Source organism: Puma concolor, chromosome E1 (genome assembly GCF_028749965.1).
Source record: "Puma concolor isolate L17-30 chromosome E1, mPumCon1.1.hap2, whole genome shotgun sequence".
In the NCBI taxonomy this organism is placed as follows: domain Eukaryota; kingdom Metazoa; phylum Chordata; class Mammalia; order Carnivora; family Felidae; genus Puma; species Puma concolor.
Window position 1 is genome coordinate 44,007,861 of NC_141680.1, and position 16,904 is coordinate 44,024,764.

The 16,904-nt window shown below is 59.6% G+C and overlaps 1 protein-coding gene across 5 annotated transcripts; it reads right to left on the reverse strand.

The window, feature by feature from the left end:
* Window positions 1–852: 852 nt before the first annotated feature.
* On the reverse strand, window positions 853–15,831 carry SLC4A1 (solute carrier family 4 member 1 (Diego blood group)). Of its 5 annotated transcripts, none has more exons than XM_086687496.1 (20): window positions 15,706–15,831; window positions 12,086–12,168; window positions 11,870–11,960; window positions 10,767–10,828; window positions 9,734–9,914; window positions 9,497–9,632; window positions 8,920–9,046; window positions 8,696–8,780; window positions 8,340–8,542; window positions 7,667–7,871; window positions 7,054–7,266; window positions 6,726–6,874; window positions 6,443–6,637; window positions 5,149–5,322; window positions 4,618–4,707; window positions 3,990–4,156; window positions 3,231–3,484; window positions 2,091–2,260; window positions 1,820–1,996; window positions 853–1,139 (listed from the first exon to the last, which is right to left on the reverse strand). In XM_086687496.1, exons 2-20 carry the CDS (start codon window positions 12,098–12,100, stop codon window positions 1,059–1,061), a joined length of 2,775 nt encoding a protein of 924 aa, XP_086543622.1. In that variant the 5' UTR covers window positions 12,101–12,168; window positions 15,706–15,831; the 3' UTR covers window positions 853–1,058. The 5 variants fall into 5 exon arrangements, with proteins under 5 accessions (XP_086543622.1, XP_086543621.1, XP_086543618.1 ...); XM_086687495.1 differs by having other exon boundaries at window positions 9,734–9,962; XM_086687492.1 differs by having other exon boundaries at window positions 9,734–9,974.
* Window positions 15,832–16,904: the final 1,073 nt, after the last annotated feature.

The following is a 16,904-nucleotide window of genomic DNA, read 5'->3' on the forward strand; positions in this document are numbered from 1 at the left end:
TGGGCATTTGTGTGAAGCCGAAGTACAATGAAAGCTCTTAGAAAATACGCAAACAATAAATTACAAACCTCCCTCCCTTCCCCCCCCATCTGATCTCACCCCCTCCATCCAAATCTAGCACAGACTCTGCATCACAGCCTCCCGCCCCCCCCTCCCCCGCCCCCATTCCCCACCCCAGGGCAGAGTCTTTTCTAGGTTGCCCCTGTATCTGCAGGGACCAGGGCCCTCAGTAAGTGTTTGCAGAATGAATGAACGCATGACTGAGTGAGAGCATGGGAGGAGGGAGTGAGCACTTAGGAGTCCTGGGTCCCCGCCCTGACTGCGTCTTCACCTGCTCCTTGCCCTCACCAGGACACCTCCCTCTGCCCCAGACGAGAGGGTCCAAGGGATGGGGGTGGGAATAGGGAAGGGGAGTCAGCAGGGGCATCTCTAGGCATGGGAAGGTGGGTAACTAAAGTAGAGCCTAGGGCTCTGGCCTCAGAGTCAGGAGACCTGGTTCAAACCCCAGCTGTACAGCTCAGGAGCTGTGTGGCCTTGGGCCAGCCTGAAGATACCGTCTGACAGTCCTTTCAAAGTTGACAAGGCTCCTTTTTCACATTTATCTTTGGTCCTCAGTAGCCATCCTGTAGCGTGGGTATTATTATAATTATACTCATCTTACAGAAGAGGAAGCAGAGGCTGGAGGACTTGCCCAAGGTCACACAGCATGCAGGAATTTGAACCTCACCCCCTCCACCTCCCCTGCCACTGCCCCTGTCTGTGCTGGCTGTGAAGACGTTGGTTCGGATCAGAGCCTTCCAGCTTGGGAACCCCACGTGGCAGTGTGGCAGCAGGAGGGGACTACACAGCGAATTTCCTAATGTGGGCCCTACTGGCCATCTCCAGCCATAAAAGCTGGTTTACTAGTCACTCCTTCCATCCCCACCCACAGCCCCAGGGCTCCAGTTGCTACCCCAGGAGGGACATGAGAGTCTATGAGATACCCATGAACTTCTGCTTTTCCTGGGAGAGAGGGGAGGTGGGAAGGTGGAGGGGGCTCTGAGGCCTGGGCCTTCCCCTCACACGGGCATGGGCGCCTCGTTGTATTCATCCTGACCTTCCTCCTCATCAAAGTTCGGCTTGGCATCGTCGGCATCCAGCTGGAGGGTAGAGTAGCAGGAGAGAGGGTAAGCTTCCGGGGAGAGGCGGGGCAGATGAGCCCTCCCCCCAGTGCTGAGAGCGCCTCTGGAGGGAGAGGGCCTGGCTCTCTCTGAACCTTGGACGAGTCATGTCCTGCCCCCTCGGCCCCCAGATTTGGTCCAGATGAGCGGTGTCCAATGGGCGAGGAGCCCCCGGGGATCCGGTGCCCCGGCAGGAGAAGGCCTACAGAGGGTGTGCAGGGCACCCCTTCGCCAGGGCAGCCCCACAGCGACTGTCACATCGTGGAAGCACTCTACTGGAGGAGAGACTCTGTCCAAAATGACTTACAAGACCACAGGACCAGTCCCCCAGCGGTGAGGACAGCTCGTGTGGAACACAGCCCGTGTGCTTCCTAACTCTCTCCAACCCTGCCATTACTTCTGTTACAGGTGAGTAAACCCAAGGCGTAGAGAAAGGAAGCCACTTGTTCCGGGTCAGAAACTAGAACGAGGCAGTGCTGGATCTGGACGCAAGCCCCAGACCCAGACCTTAACCTCTGCGCCCTTCTGCCTTCCTTTGTTTCCAGACCCACCCCTCCTATTCTGCCAGCCCCGGGGATGACCCCTCCCTGCCCCCTGCAGCTCTGCGGGGGGTGGGGGGGTGGGGGGGCGCAGGGGAGGGGAGGGGAGCAGACACTTACACACTTGAGCTCCAGCTCCCTGAAGATAAGCGGCAGCAGGAGGCGGCGCAGAGGCACCGTAAGAATGAGGATGAAAGGCAGGATCAATGAGATGGCCTGGAAGGACTTCACGACCCACAGCACCACCAGGCAGATGATCTGGATGCTCGTGAACAAGTGCATGCGCCAGGTCTTCACCTGCGGGCAGAGGCTGGGGTTACCGCCTGCCCTGCCCTGGCACCCCGCAACCCCCCACCCCACTCTGGGCCGGGCCGCCAGGAGGGCTCTGTACCCGCTTGACGTAGGGCACGACCGGGTGGTACTTGGGCGGCTTGAACAGAAGCAATAAGCGGTCAAAGAGCTGGATGCCGCTGAGGGATGTGACCCCCATGTAGAGGAAGATGCCAAACAGCACAGCCAGGGGGATGAGGGACAGGATGGGCCCCATGAGGATAGACACGCCTGCGGGGAGAAGCACACGCTCTTAGCCCCCAGGGGCCCCAGTGGGCCAGAAGCATCAGGGGCTGGGGAATGAAACCATAGGTACCGTATGAAGCCTTTTTAATAGGTATTACCCCCATTTTACACAACGCTATTAATGCCTGTGCCGCTTTCCAAGCCACTGACCGGCCCGCCGGGCCCCTCAGACTTTGGCCCACGGCCAACCACTCCCAGCATCGTCCTAATCTTCCCCACCACCTAGCCCCAGGCCCCCGCCCCTCGCCCACCCCGTCCCTCCCCCCCAGGTATTACCCCCATTTTACAGATGGGGAAACAGATCCAGAGAAGGGAAGCAACTTGTCTGCAACCACGCAGCTACTAAGTGGCGGGTCAGGGAGTCAAACTCCTGCCAGCCCGATTTCAAAGCCTTTTCTTTTAGCCTCAGAGGATCACAGAGGTCAGAGAAGCCCAACTTTTCCATCGCTCCAGCCCAGAATACCTCCAACCCCCTCCACCTATCCAAACCCTGACCCTCCTCCAGCTAACACCAACTTTGCCTCCTATGTCTCTCAGTCATAGAACAGCCCAGCTAGAGAGACTTCAGGGGCATCTAATGAACCCTCTCATGGTACAGACTGAGAAACCGAGGCCCAGAGATGAGGAGGGTTACTAAGTTAGCAGCAGGGCAGGGCTGGAACCCACCATTCACTGACTGAACTTCTGTTGGATAAAACTCTGAATGCTGGGTCCTATCTAGAGAAGTCCCCTGCTCCTTCCTCGACTCAGATGTCCATCTCAGTGCCTTGGGCATCTCCTCCAGAATTCCCTCATGTGGACAACTGACACTGGGAGACACGGGCAGGGGGTACGTCGGGGAGATCTGGCTACAGTGCGGGCAGGGCTGGAGAAGGCACTGGATCCTAACGGGCAGGGGCTGGGGGCCCGGAGCAAGGCCAGAGGGTGGTAGAGAGTGTGGCCAGCCCTTACTCACCCACAAGCACAGCGACCAGGAGCCCGCTGATCCGCTGCTCCCTGACCGATTGAATCTGGGGTGCAGCCCCCGGGGTGCTGTCCTTGACCATGACGGTGAGCGCGTTGGCATGGGTGATGGATCGCACGGTTGTGGCACTGAGCCAGGGCAACCCAAAGAGGGCACCCACACCGCCCATGCCGATAATTAGCAGCAGGTCCAGGTGGAATCCAGAGCCTTTGACCATCTTGCGCTCTGGTTTGCTGATGAGCAGCCTGGCGGGGGGTGGGGGTGAGGTCAGGGGTGAGCAGTGCTCTCGCTTACCCTCACCCTCTTTGCCCCTCCTTCCTTCTCCATACTTGTGTCCCTCTGTATCTTATTTATCCTGCTGTGTTCATCTCCCTTAGAGTTCCTTGCTCCCCTCCCTCCCACCCCCTCTTGAGAATCCAGACTCTACGAGTAGAAGTATCTTTAGATATCATCTAGAACGTCTACAAGCAGCTGATTCAGCTGAACTTCAGGGAGCCTCATTGGTACAGGTCCCTTCTGAGTTCTGGCGCCTCGTTTTGTCTCCTTTCTCTTAAAAAGGCTTCCCCAAATTATACAGTGTCACGTCCCGCAAAACCTGGACCTTCCCCCTCCCATCCATCACTCCTGCTTGTCAGGAGGGCCACAGGTTTGACTGAGACTCGCGCTCAGTCCTTGGTGTCATGCCTGCCCGGAGCCTGTCGCTTTCCCCGCCTCGGACCCTCCCAGGCTCGGCCCCACCCTGGCTCTCACGTGGTGATCTGGGACTCAAGGAAGATGAGGATGAAAACCAGGAGGGCAGGCAGGACGGAGGCAAACATCATCCAGATGGGGAAAGGCGAATACAAGCCCAGAGGGTGGATGATCCAGCCCCGGACCGAGGAGTTGGACACCGAGAGGCCTTTAGGCACACTGAGTTTCTGTGGGAGGGGGATGCTGGTGAGAACACCGGAGGCAGGGGGCTGGGGGCAGGGAGGCAGGGCCAGCCAGGGTCCTGGGCACTTGGGAACTTACTTATGGTTTGTACCCAGTCACTGCACTAAGCCCTTTATGTACATCTTCTCATTCCCAGCTTTATAGATGAGGAAACAGGATCAGAGAGGTTATGTGGTTTGCCTTGCATCACACAGCTATTTGGTGTCAGAAGTGAGATTCATACTCAGATCTGCCCGGCTAAAGCAGATTCTTCGGAGTAAAGAGGGAATCTGCCCCAGACCCTCGCTTCAGTCAGAGGGCTCCTGTAGGGCTGTGGGAAGGACTTGAGGCTCTCAGGGGAGGCAGGGATGGGTAGGGGTAGTTCTAGATGGCTTTGGGTTTGGGAAAGCTATTCTTGGGAGGGGGACACTGGGAGAATGAAATAACAGTGGGGAGAGAGGGTCACCTGGGTATAGGTGTCCTTGACTGAGAAATCCACCAGGACCATGATCAGAATGGAGATGGGAACCCCAAAGTCTCCGATGACCCGTCGCAGCTGAGGGCAGAAATCAGTGGTCAGTACCCGGTTGTTTCCCTACCTCCTGTCTCCCACTCCTGCCCCTTCTTCACCCAGGGCGCCTTGCTTTTCCCAGGGAGCCCATCAACATCTAATGCCCTGTCCTGCACCTCAATGTACCTGCTTCCTTTCTTCTTTCTCTGGCCCAGCCCCACCTCTGGCCCCACAGCTTCTCCACCCCTTTTCTAAGAGCTGTCCTTGGCTCCCCACTAGGTTCTCAGCCTGGGCATGCTAAGAAAGGGAGATGGTCTTGCCTGAAGAGTGGCAGCCTAGATGAGGAGGAGACCAGGGAGGTTTGGAACGGGGGATGGGAATCTAGGGTAAGAAGGAGAGCTAAGGACACTGAGGAACCTAGAGGCATGCTTTGGACTGAGATAGGGCAGTGTAGGCAAGGGCAGGGTGAAGGGAGGGTGTGCTCACCCAGCCGGGGAAGTAGGAGCTGTTCTTGAACTTGCGCAGTATCATGGCTAAGAAGAAGGTGCCAGCCATGAGCACAAGGGAGAGGAGGGCTGTGTTGGGCAGGGGAGCCTGAGGTTTGGGCACTGTTGTCACATTGTAGTCATAATCCTTCTGCAGTGGATGGTCCTGGAAGATCTGCAGCAGAAAACCAAGGCATCCTATTCCCTTTCATCCATCTGTCCATCATCCATCCATCAATCTGTCCATCATTCATCCATCCATCCATCCATCTGTCCATCATCTATCTATCCATCCATCCACTCATCAATCTGTCCATCATCTATCTATCTATCCATCCATCTACCCATCAATCTGTCCGTCATCTATCCATCCATCCACCCATCAATCTGCCCATCATCTATTTATCCATCCATCCACCCATCAATCTGTCCATCATCCATCCATCCATCCATCCATCCATCTATTATCCATCCATCCACTTATCTTCTTCCTCAACTGACAGGGTAACAGAGGGGCAATGGGATTCTATAGCTTAGTTTTCAGGAGTAGAGAGCAGGCTCAGCTTGGGTGGGGTTAAGCCATGGTGGTAATGAGTACATGTGTGTGTGCACGTGAGCACTCAGGGACTGGGAGACCTGAGAAGGCTGGTGGGCAGGAAACAAATGCCAAGGAGGTTCCTAAAAAGGGCTTCAAAGACTTGGAAACAGAAAGCCCCACCAACGAGCAGAATCAGGGGCAGACACGCATCGTCCACCCTTCCTCCATATAAAATGCAGATGCAGAGGTGGGCATAGTTTAAGGTGACTGAGGCGAGGAGGCAGGGTGCTCCAACCACAGGCCCTGTGGTTCTTGGGGGTGAGTGTAGAGACGGCATGCAGGACTGGACATGGGCGCACAGAGGCACAGGCACTATGCAGTCACAGCAAGAGTACCAGCCCACAGGGGTCCTGGGGGGCTCAATGTGTTAAGCATCCAAGTCTTGATTTCGGCTCAGGTCATGATCCCAGGGTCGTGAGATTGAGCCCCATGTTGGGTTCCGTGCTGGGTGTGGAGTCTGCTTGGGGTTCTCTCTCTCCCTCTGCCCCTCCCCTGCTCACACTCCCTCTCTCCCTCCCTCTCAAAAAAGAGAGCACCGGCCCACAGGCAGCAGGAGTCAACAGGAATGCGGTCACGGCCACACACTGTGAAGGTACAGCCGCACGAGTGCCATATGGACACGTGCGCAGCGACACACACGGTCACATGGCGCGTGCACAGAGTCACACGTGCTTGTCGACACTCCCGTGGCCCCTACCTTGATCAGCTTGAAGAAGGTCTCAGAGATAAAGATGAGGGAAATGAGGATGGAGAAGATCTCTTGGGTGTAGCGGGAGATAAACTGGACCAGGAAGCTGCCCTCGAAGGCCACAATGAGCACCACTAGCAGGACGAGCCAGAAGCCGATCCACACGCGGCCCACGATGTACTCCAGGTTGTTACTGCTGCAGAACTGCAAGGGCGGGAGAGGCGGCTGGGTCAGCGGACAGGCCCAGGCACCTTGCGTCAGGCAGGTGGGGTCAGGGCCAGAACAGAGCTACCGAGAAAAAGGCTTCCTCAAACACGAGCAGGGGTCCTGAAAAGCCAACCACCAGCAGCGGCTGAGCCCCGAGCAGGGAGAAGATGATGCCCTGGGCCGCAGTGGAGATGAGCAGCTCCGACACCCCCATGTGGTTAAAGGTCTTTTCTCCTGTGGGTAGAAGTTACAGTGTGGTCAAGGTCAAGAGGTCATTCCCAAGGGCCAATAGAGCGTTTCACGGGCAGGCTGGTGCAGGGGCCCCGACCGTCAGGTCGGGACGGAAGACAGGGCCGACACGGAGGCCAAAGGGTCAGAGGTGAGGGTGAGGGGGGCCATGTGGAGGCACTGACCCAGGAGGCCGCCGAAGGTGATGGCCGGTGACAGGGCAGCAAAGTAGATGAAGATAGCGGTAGCCAGGACCTGGGGGCTGAACGCGTCTGTGATGTCACTCGGGTAGTGGGAGTAGCGGCGCTTGATGTCGCGTACCAGGCCCCCAAAGAACCGGCCTGTCCGCCGTAGAGGGTCTTCCGGGCCACCAGGGACCTCTGGACCCCCATTCAAATCTGCAGTCAAGGACAGGACCGTGGTCACAGGGGGTAACAGCAGGAGGTATGGGGAGAGAGGAATCGAGGGGAGAATCTTTATTTTTTATGCTCATTTATCTATTTTTTGAGAGAGAGAGAGAGAGAGAGAGAGAGAATCCCAAGCAGGCTCCGAGCTGTGAGCGCAGAGCCCAACAAGGGGCTCAAACTCGCAAACTGTGAGATCATGACCTGAGCTGAAATCAAGAGCCGGACGTCCAACCGACTGAGCGACCCAGGAGCCCCGAGGGGAGAATCTTCTGATGGGAAGGGAGTGGCCAAGGAGGCTGGGAGACATGAAGACAGAGAGAGGAGGGGAGGCAGGGTCCCGCAGGGCTGTGCCGGGGGAGCTGAGGGTCTGTGGGGGCTGCAGGGTAGGTACCTAGGGCCTTGTAGAGTCTGGGCTCCTGCCTGACAGTGCCTACTCGTCTCTGCAGCAGCTCCCTCTGCACGGGCACCAGACCGAGCAGGGCCTTCTCAGAGGGCACTTCGGAGGGAGGCAGCACCAGGCTGCAGTCCAGAAACTCCTCCAGGTTATCCACCAGCTCGTCCCGGCTCTGGGCCAGGTAGGCCTCAATGCGGAACACCTGGGGGCCGGAGAGAGGGTCAGGGCTGCCTGCACCTGCTAGACGAAAGGACCCAAGAGGCCACATTCAGGGCCTCCAGGAACCAGAACCCTCTCCCCCATCTCCTTCGTGCTAGGAACTGCTTTTCCTGCTGCCCCCCTCACCTTTATGCCCACCACAGAAGGGTTTTGGGGAGGCAGACAGGGCCTCGAGTGGGGAAAGGAGAAAGGAGGCTGGGCCAGACCAGGCCAGACCTAACCCACTGGAACCGGGTCAGAGTGGCCACACCAGACCAGGCCAGATCAGGCAGGGCTGGGCCAGAGCACAGGAGCCCTGGACTACCTGTCCCTGGCCACACAGGGTGGAAGCAGCTGGGTTAGACCGCATGTGCCAGACCAGCAGAACTAAGGTGGCCCAGGCCGGTCCAGTGAGTGACGTCAGCGGCCGCCCCGCCTCAGGCTCCCCCGGCCCTCGCCAGCCCCTCCTCACCTTCTCCGACATGAGGGTGGCAGCAGCCCGCCCCAGCTGGGTGTAGTCGATGTGGGGGGCCTCAGGTCCCAGCAGCACGAAGAGGAAGCGCACGGGCACTTGGAGCCGCACGGCCTCCTCCAGCAACGGGGCCTCCTCCAGCGAGGAGGCCTCCTTCAGCCGCACGAAGCCCAGCACGGGGCGCGCCAGGAACTGCGCTCGGCCTGCGAGGGGAAGGGGTGACGGGGTGGGGGGTGGGGTGGTCAGGCCAGGCTGAGGGGGGCACTGCTGAGGCCGGGCTCAGGGAGAGGAAGGCTGGGCCGGGCCGGGAGGCAGAAGCAGGGGGTGCGGAGGGAAAGGGGGCACCAGCTCCTTACCCACTAGCACCAGGGTGGCCTCCGAATCTGGGGGTATCTTTTCCAGAATTCCAGATGCTGAGTGTTCTTCTATGTCTTTCTCTCCCTGTTGGAAGGAGGGTGGTGAGGGGACGCCTCTGGCCACTCTGAGCATCCAGCCCCCTCCTTCCCTAACCACTGTCATGTCTCTGCATGTTCAGGTTGGGAGCTCTCCAGCGCTCCCCTCACCCCCGGTACAGCCTCACCTTCTTACAGAAGAGCTTCGTCTCTAACGAGGGCTGCTGCTGGGAAAGCAGAGGCTCTGAGGGGTTCCCAGAACTCGTCACAACTGTGGGCTTCATACCCCCCAAGTCCTCCAGGTCTCTGGCATGGCTGCAGGAAACACAGGGGACGCGGACTGAGAGAGCTGTTCGGGCCGGGCTGTTAATAGCGTGGAGACCCGTGGTGGGAGGGATCAAGCAGGGCTCCCCAGTGACCAGACTAGAGAAACCCCGGGACAGGAGGACAATCGGCCTCCTGTGGAAGGACGGGGTGGATGCCAGCGGGTGGCCTCCGTCCGGAAGGACGAGGTGGGGCCAGGAGGGAAGGGCCTTGAGAGCCTCGCCTCCTGAGGACCATAGCCCCAGTAGCCCCCCAGATCTGAGCGTGGAGACATGGTCACCCCCCCCAAGAGGTGTCCGAGGCAGGAGCCATCGTGGAGAAAAGTGGGCCCTGGCCTGGTGGGGGAGGGGCCACCCGGGCCTCTAGGGAGAGCTTGGGGCAGGCGGGCTGGGGAGGTGGGCCTTTTGGCTGTGGAGTCCAGGTCCTGGCAGACAGGGGCACCTGTGCTGGAGCAGCAGGGTCCGGAGCAGTGTCTCTCGGTCGTCAGGCCGGATCAGATCCTCGTAGATAAACCTGTCCAGCAGCTGGTTGGCCACCCCCGCCAGGGAAGTCTCTGGCAGGTCCAGGAGGACAGCACCTGCAAGGGGTGGCGGGGTGAGCCGGGCGGCCGGACGTTGGCCCTCCTCCCCTCCACCGAGCCGTAGGTGCAGGGTCGCAGAGGCGCCCGGCGGGGCTCACCCTTGGCAAAGGCTCTCCGCAGCTCCAGGAGGCTCCAGAAGGTGAGGTAGGACAGGTGCGGGCAGCCCCAGGTCCCGTCTTCCCCCAGGTTCTCCTCCAGCCGCATCCAGTGCGCGACCTCCACCCACCGCAGCTCTTGGTTCTTCCCATCCATCACCAGCTCGTGCAACTCCACGTAGACCTGCAGCCCCACAGGCCCGAGTTCGTCTCCAGGGCCCGGAGCAGCGCCCTGGGGAGAAGACTGTCAGCCCGGGACATGGGGGACACTCAGCAGGCTCTGAGGGATGTCTGAGGGAGGCCCGGGGTCCTGGGAGGCACTCGGGGCAGACCCCGAGCTCAGGAGGGGGACCGGCAGGAGCAGCAGCCTGGGCGTGTCGGGCGAGGCAGCAAGTGTGGAGAAGGGTACAGCCCACACCCCTGGCTCTGTTCCCCGACTCCCTGACCGGCCTCCTCACCCCATCTCAGAGGCATTTGGAGAACCTCCAGACCAAAAGGGGTGCTAGAGAGGACACCTGGGAGGAAAGGGAGGAAGGAGGACTTCGGGGTCATCGGGTGGATCTCCTGCCTTCAAGACTGTTGAGCGGGCTCGGCATGCCCTACCCTGTCCTTGGGGCCAGAGGACCACTCCCTGGAGCCTCGCTGAGGGCAGACCCAACTTCCCAAGCAGCTAGACAGTCTGATGCCCAGCAGGGAAGTGCGGGGCCCGGTGGGCCTGGGCAGAGGGGGCACGTATGTAATTCTGTGCTTCCCCAGGGAGCACATGACAGCCTGGCCAGAGGGTCTGGGAGGGCAGGTCCCCAGAAGTTACTTTATCTCTGCCCAGGGCTCTCCCTGCTCAGTGGAGACCCCATCAGCGAGGGGTGTCCTCCCCATTCTGCCTATTTCCCGGGGTGCCCACTCCTTCTCTACCTGTTGGTGGGGTTCGCCGATGCTAAAGCTGTGTCTGTCCTTCTTCACCTCCCTTCCCCTGGTAGAAGGGCAGGTCCCACGGGCAACACAGAAAAGAGAATTGGGGGAGCCCAGGGGTCCTCACCTCGTGGGTCTCTGGGTACGATGTGATGTGGTAATCTGTGGCTGTCGGCTCGGCTTCGTGAGCTGAAAACCCGGAGGCCAGTTAGGGTTGCCCCCAGATAATGCCCCCCTCGGGGTCGTCCTGCACCCCCCCCCCCCGTGAGCCTCAGCGCAGCAAGGCTCCCTTCCTTTGCCGCTGGGCAGGACCGGGGTGCCCGCACCCCACCCACCCCACCCCTGCTGCTCCATGGGCTGTGGCCCCCCCGTGTGTCCGTTCTTGGCCCGGCCTGGCTCTGTCATGCACCGTCCAAGCACGGTGGACGACCCTTGAGACTCATCTTCAGCGGTGACAGAGAGGGTCACCTCCGAGGTACAGGGTCCTGAGCAGCAAATCTCAGGATTCTCCTAGGATCGCCCTCCTCTCCCATCACCTTCTGGGACCAGATTCCCTACCTTCTTCCCTCCAGCCTCAGCAATCCCACCCGCCCCAAAAACTCCTCACCGTCTCCAGGTGGAGCACTGGGAGCCAGGGTGGGCTCTACCTTATATAGCCCCCACCCCCCACCCCTCTCCCAGCCCACATTTCTCAGAGGGGCCTCTTATCTTCCATACCAATTGCCAGCACTTAAGTCCTGTTGACGGTAAACAGGTCCCCACCTGGGGCTCCCCAACCAAGACCTTGGCAGGGCCAGGAAGGTTTCCTGATGTCTCTCTGCCCTGGGAGGGTCCCCACAGCCCCCCATTTCTCAGGACCTCTAGACCCCCAAACAGAACGATGCCCTCAGGACAGACCCGGTGCCTGGCCAAGAAGTCAGCCTTGGATGGGCACAGGTGGCCTGTGGGCTCCTGCCCTTGTCCCAGACAGGCTTGGCTGCCCTGTCCCAAATGGAAAGGCCTGGCCATGGGTGACTGGTTCTGCCCGGCCCCCGCCCCACCCCGCCCCCGCAGTCACCCCCTGTGATCACTTCAAACAAAACTCTGTTTATCCTTCAATCAGCCAGGATTGTGGGGAAACTGGCCCTGGGGCTGGGGAGGTAGTGGAGAAGGGAGAAGGCATGTTGCCCATCCGTCTCTGTCTGGGGCTCAGCACCTCATCCCAACAAGACAAAGAGAGACGGGGCTCACCCACTGGCTCCTCCACCTGAAACACGGGGACGTCCGGGTCTTCATAGTCCTCCTGTTCTAGAGTGATCTCCAGCTCCTCTTCATAGTCATCCTGTGGGAAGTGGCCATCAGGGCTGGGCTCTGAAGGGCTTCTCCAGCCACCACGAAGGCAGGGGTCCAGGGCGGGGTTCCCAGAGCCCCGAGATAGGAGCCCCGCAGGTACCACGAAAGACTCACCAGCCGGTCCCCCATGGTGCTGTCCAGATTTCCTATTTGTCTGTGGTGATCCGCGCTCCCAACATAACCCACACTGCTGGTCCCTGCAGTGGGGCAGCACAAGCTGAGTGAGACACAGGGCATCCCGGAGTCTTCTGATCCCTCGCCCCCAGAGGAGGCTACATTTGAGTGGAGGGGGATCCCATGTGTTGGGAGACAGTGGGCTCAGGGGAAGAAGTGTCGGAGGGGCCTGGAGGAAGGAGCTAGATTTGTAGGTTGAGGGCAGGTGCACGGGGGCCAGGAGAGATGGGGCAGGTAGAGGAAGCTTGGCTGGCATTGATCAAAGGGCGTTTGAGAGGATGGAGGGCCTTCAGGTTCATCTCCTTCCTCCGGCCACCAGTCCTCACCTGGCTTCTTTTCCTGTCCATCCTCAGGACTTAGCCAACTCCGGGGACATGACCTGTTTCTTCTTCAAGGAGCTTAGCTCCCCTGACAGTCTTCACAACATACCCTCTTCTGCCAGAAACAGCTACTTTCTGCTGGGCATGGGGCTGTAGCGTCCTTGGGAGTGGCTCACAGGTGCTGAATGACATGGCCCTGTTTCTCTCCCCCACTCCATCTCTCATACTCGCTCCCCACCTATCCCGTTGGCCTCACGAGCCCTTTCCTGCCCCAGGGCCTTTGCACATGCAATTGCCCGCATCCCAGGTGCCCCTCCCCCACACCTCATCCCTTCCCACATCTCAGCTCTTCAGATTCCCTTCCTGACCACCCTGCCATTCACTGACCCGATGGGTCGTTTTCTGGCTGTTTGATTCATTTATGTATACATCATCTGAGGATGCCTCTAGTAGGGAAGCTGCTCGAGTGCCAAGATCTATGTCTCAGTCCCTCCCTACTCAGTCTCCACTAATCCCCTACTCCTAGAAGAATGGTTGCCACCAATAAATATGTTTTGGATGAATGTAAAGCGTGGCTCCGCCCTGCAGGCTTGTGCCTCTGGGACTGGGGAGTCAGGATGCCTGGGACTCGGCCAAGAGACGGCTGAGCCCCGCGCCTCCATTTGCTCAGTTGCGGCTCTGGCAGAGAGGGAGGCATGGTCACTCCGGGAATGTGAGGACCAGCCCCAGGGGAGCACAGAGGTCCCCTAGGGTGGCCCCGGACTGGGCGTGGAGGGGCTCCCTTTCCCCCTCACCCACTGAAGCCCTGGGTGTCGCGACAACGGCGATTCGGGTCAGGTCGACAAACATGCCCGCTCCGTGCCCGCACGGAGCTGAGATGAACAAGACAACTGTCCCTCCCCTCAAGAAGCTCCCAGCCCTGACTGGGACCGCAAACTGGGAACGCGTGACAGGCTGAGGGCGCCGGGAGATAACGAGTCCCCCAGACAAACAAGAGATGAGCAGAACGTGTCGGGGGCCAAGGATCGTAGGGCAGGACGAAGGGTAGGAAGGACCTGCAGGTGGGGTTGGGGGTGGGGTGGCTCCAAGGAGGGAGACCCTGGGGCTGGGCCGAGAAGCTCTGAAGGACCTGAAGGGCTGAGAGGTGGGGAAGGACAGTCCGGGTCTGAGGAGTGGCTGCCCAAAGTGCAGAGGTGGGACCGCGCCAGACAAGGCTGAGGGAAGAGGGCAGGGAAGGTACACAGAGAGAATGGGACAGAGAAATTTCTTTCCAAGGAGTGGGTGGTGCTGGGGTCCCAAGAGATAGGGAGAGGGCATGACAGAGGCCCGCCAGACTGAGAAAGGCAGGGGTCCCTGCCTCGCGGTGGTGTAGGGGAAGTGAAGACTAGGGCACGGCCCTTGAGGGCCCTTGTCACACAGCTTTTTCTCTCCCTCTCCTGTCCCTCTCTTTCCTCTTCTCCCATCTTTGTTTCCTTCCTCCCTTCTCTGGCCTTGCCCCGGCCTGGGCCTCAGATCCCTAGCAGTCCCAAGGGTATTAAGCCTTAGGGGCTAAAAGTCCCACCTGTGAGGCTGGGACTGTGGCCTCCATTTCTGAGAAGTGGGTTGGTCCGAGGGGCCGTGCAGAGCCACAGGAAGCAGCCTGTCTGCCACTGACTGGCCGAATAGCCTTGGGCAGCCCCCAGCCTCTCTCCAGGCCTCAGTCATCCCATCTGTACAATGGAGAGGGCCTTCCGGCCAGGGTTCTGAGACCTCAGTGAGACAGAAGAGAGGAGAACGGGGGTGATTTGAACGCATCTGGGGCCTTACAGGGTGCACCCATGACCCAGATTGCTGGTCCCACTAGGCCCAGTCACCCCCCGCAGCTGCCGGCCTCGCACTGATAAGAGCCTGGAACCCGATCCCTGCCCTGTGTCTGGAAACTCCCCAAACACCTGGCCGTCCAACCAGCCGGGGCAAGGCCAGATAACGGTGAGCAGGGCATCTGGAGCCCAGGAGGTGGAGCACAGCTGGCAGAGGCTGGGGTCTGGGATGGGGCGGGGGGGGGGGTGGGGGTTGACCAGATGATGGGGAGGGCTCCCTGGTGGCATAGCACTGCCTTTGTGTAATCGCCCCCACACCGCACAGAACTGTACTGCCTTATCTCCTATAGTCCCCAAACTACTCTGTGAAATGGGTAATGTCATTAACCCCCTTTTACAGATGAGAAAGCTGAGGTTCAGAAGGGTTAACTTGTTTTGGTCCTATGGTAGGTAGGTATCAGAGGCGGGTTTAAACCCTGGCCCAGCTGACTCCAGCCGCATCTCTAGCCATCATGCTGAGCTGCCTCCTAGAAGAGAAAACAGCTCTAAGCTGTTCAGCACTAGTGGTTAAGAGCGTGAACCCCGCAGTCAGACTGCCTGGGTTCAGATCCTAGCCCTGCCACTGCCTGCGTGACCTCGGGCAAGTGACTCAACCTCTCTGTGCCTTGGTTTCCTCGCCTGTAAAGTGGGGGTGATATTGATACCTACCTTATAAGCCTGTTGTAGCACTGAGTTAAGTTGATCTACGTAAAGCACTTAGAATAACGTCTGAGGCACAAAGAGCTCAGTGTAAAAGTTTGCCGTCATTATCACTGAGACTGGGGATCAAGGTCAGACTTGCTTTCTTCACCTATGTCTCTGATTTTCCTTCAATTCCCATGGAACTAGCCTAAATGCTTTGAGATCCTTGGGTGATGGGGGACTCCTCCTTTCCCCCAAAACACTCTCTAGGATGGGCCCGGTGCCGGGTCTGCCTGGTCGACTCCCCTGCTAGCATCCCGTACGGGAAGCACTGTCCGTGGCCAACTTTCCTCGCAAGAGGGAGATCAGATGGCCTGTACGTCCCCACACGTGGAGGAAAGAGGGAACTGGGCTGTAAGACCCGTGGGACTGGTAAATAGGAGCCTGACAAGGACCCACACTTGGGGGGGGATCAGATTTGCCCCCCACCCCCACCCCAGCCACACGCCTCTGCTGCTACGTGCCAGTCTCTTTTTCCTAACACCCGCAGCCCTGTGCTCTCCGGCTGTAGGTGCCAATGGGCTTGTGCCCTTAGGGGTAACAACACACATCCTACGTTCTCAACCCACCCACCCGCACCCCCCTCCCTTGGAGGTTGGGCGCCTGTGCCCACCTAGACACAGATTCAGGCTGCGCACCTGCAGAAGCCCTCGGGACAGGTGCCGCAGGCCACCCCCCAGCCCCTCCCGGCCCTGCTTACCTGCTCACGAGCCTCGGGGTCCCTCAGCGAACTCCTGAAGCCACCGGTGTTCTCTGCAACCAGCCGAGCTCACACCTGCTCTAACAGCACCAGGTCCTGGCTCCCAAACCCCTGACTCATGCCCCCGCCTCCTAATCTGCCCGCCCCACGGTCCCGGGAGCCCCTTCCCACCCCCCGCCCGGCTCCTTCTGGGTGCCCAGTAAACAGAGTTATCTCTTACACACATCTGGACAGCTGTGAGTCTGGCCCACCCCACCCCAGCCAGCTAGCCCCCAGGGCCGCCTGCTGCCCTCCTGGCTCGCAAGGACTCTCCTGGGTCTTCCTTCGTGGACCAAGGTCGGATGGCTGGCTTCTCGACCTCCCAGCCTCAGGGCAGGTCTGCCCCAGCTTCTGGGTGCCCCTGTCCTGCATCTGTCCGCCCTCGCTCTGGCCAGATTCCTCTGCTCCGGCCCCAAGATGCATGGGTGCCTTCTCTCTTCTCTCTTGGCTCAGAACTTGCTCTTGCTCTATGGCCTTGCCCACGGGGACCTGCTCAGTGTACACAGGGTCCAGGCAGCCCCCTCCCCTTCTTGCCCCGGACGAGGGCTCCCTAGCCAACCTCTTTCCCCAAGACCCTGGATGGCACCGAAGAGCCGGCCCCTGGATGCTAAAACTCTGCCATTCAGTCAACCTGAAACAATGTCAGGTCAACAAAAACAACCTTCCCCACACAGGGCTCCTAGCTCACAAAGCCCCAATGTCTGGGCACACTGGTTCCTCTGTCGGCAGCCTGGCCCAGGCCCCCGGGCCAGAGCAGCCTGCATTCTCGGCCCCCGCCGTGCCCCTGCCCACACCCCACCCCCCAGCAGGGCTGCCTCTGCTCCTGGGGGTGCTGGGGCCAGTCACCTGTTCCCGGGCTCTGGTTGCTAAAGAAGCAGAGACTGAAAGATGAGTTCAGATTGGCACGAATGAAGAGAGGCTTGGAAGCAGACAGAAAGGGGCGTTTGTAGATACTGCTCTGGGCGCCGAGAGAGGAAACCATCCTAGCCCAGCACCAAAACTGACTGGCTGTGGGACCCTGGGCAAGTGCCTGCCCTCTGTGGGCTTCAGTGTCCTTATAGTGAAGTGAGAGTACCTAGCTCTGGGGCTACCAGCCCGGGGGCTCCCTGCTTCAGACTCAGACAGGGACAGAGAGCTGGCATATCCAGCAATTTCGCCGC

What these genes read in the sequence shown, in the direction of transcription:
- SLC4A1 (XM_086687492.1), bottom strand. An exon ending in CGAAGCTCTTCTGTAAGAAG is followed by an intron (nt 8,781 to 8,919) that starts GTGAGGCTGTAC and finishes TCCTTCCAACAG; the next exon opens with GGAGAGAAAGACATAGAAGA. An exon ending in GCTCCTACTTCCCCGGCTGG is followed by an intron (nt 4,708 to 5,148) that starts GTGAGCACACCC and finishes TTCTGCCCTCAG; the next exon opens with CTGCGACGGGTCATCGGAGA.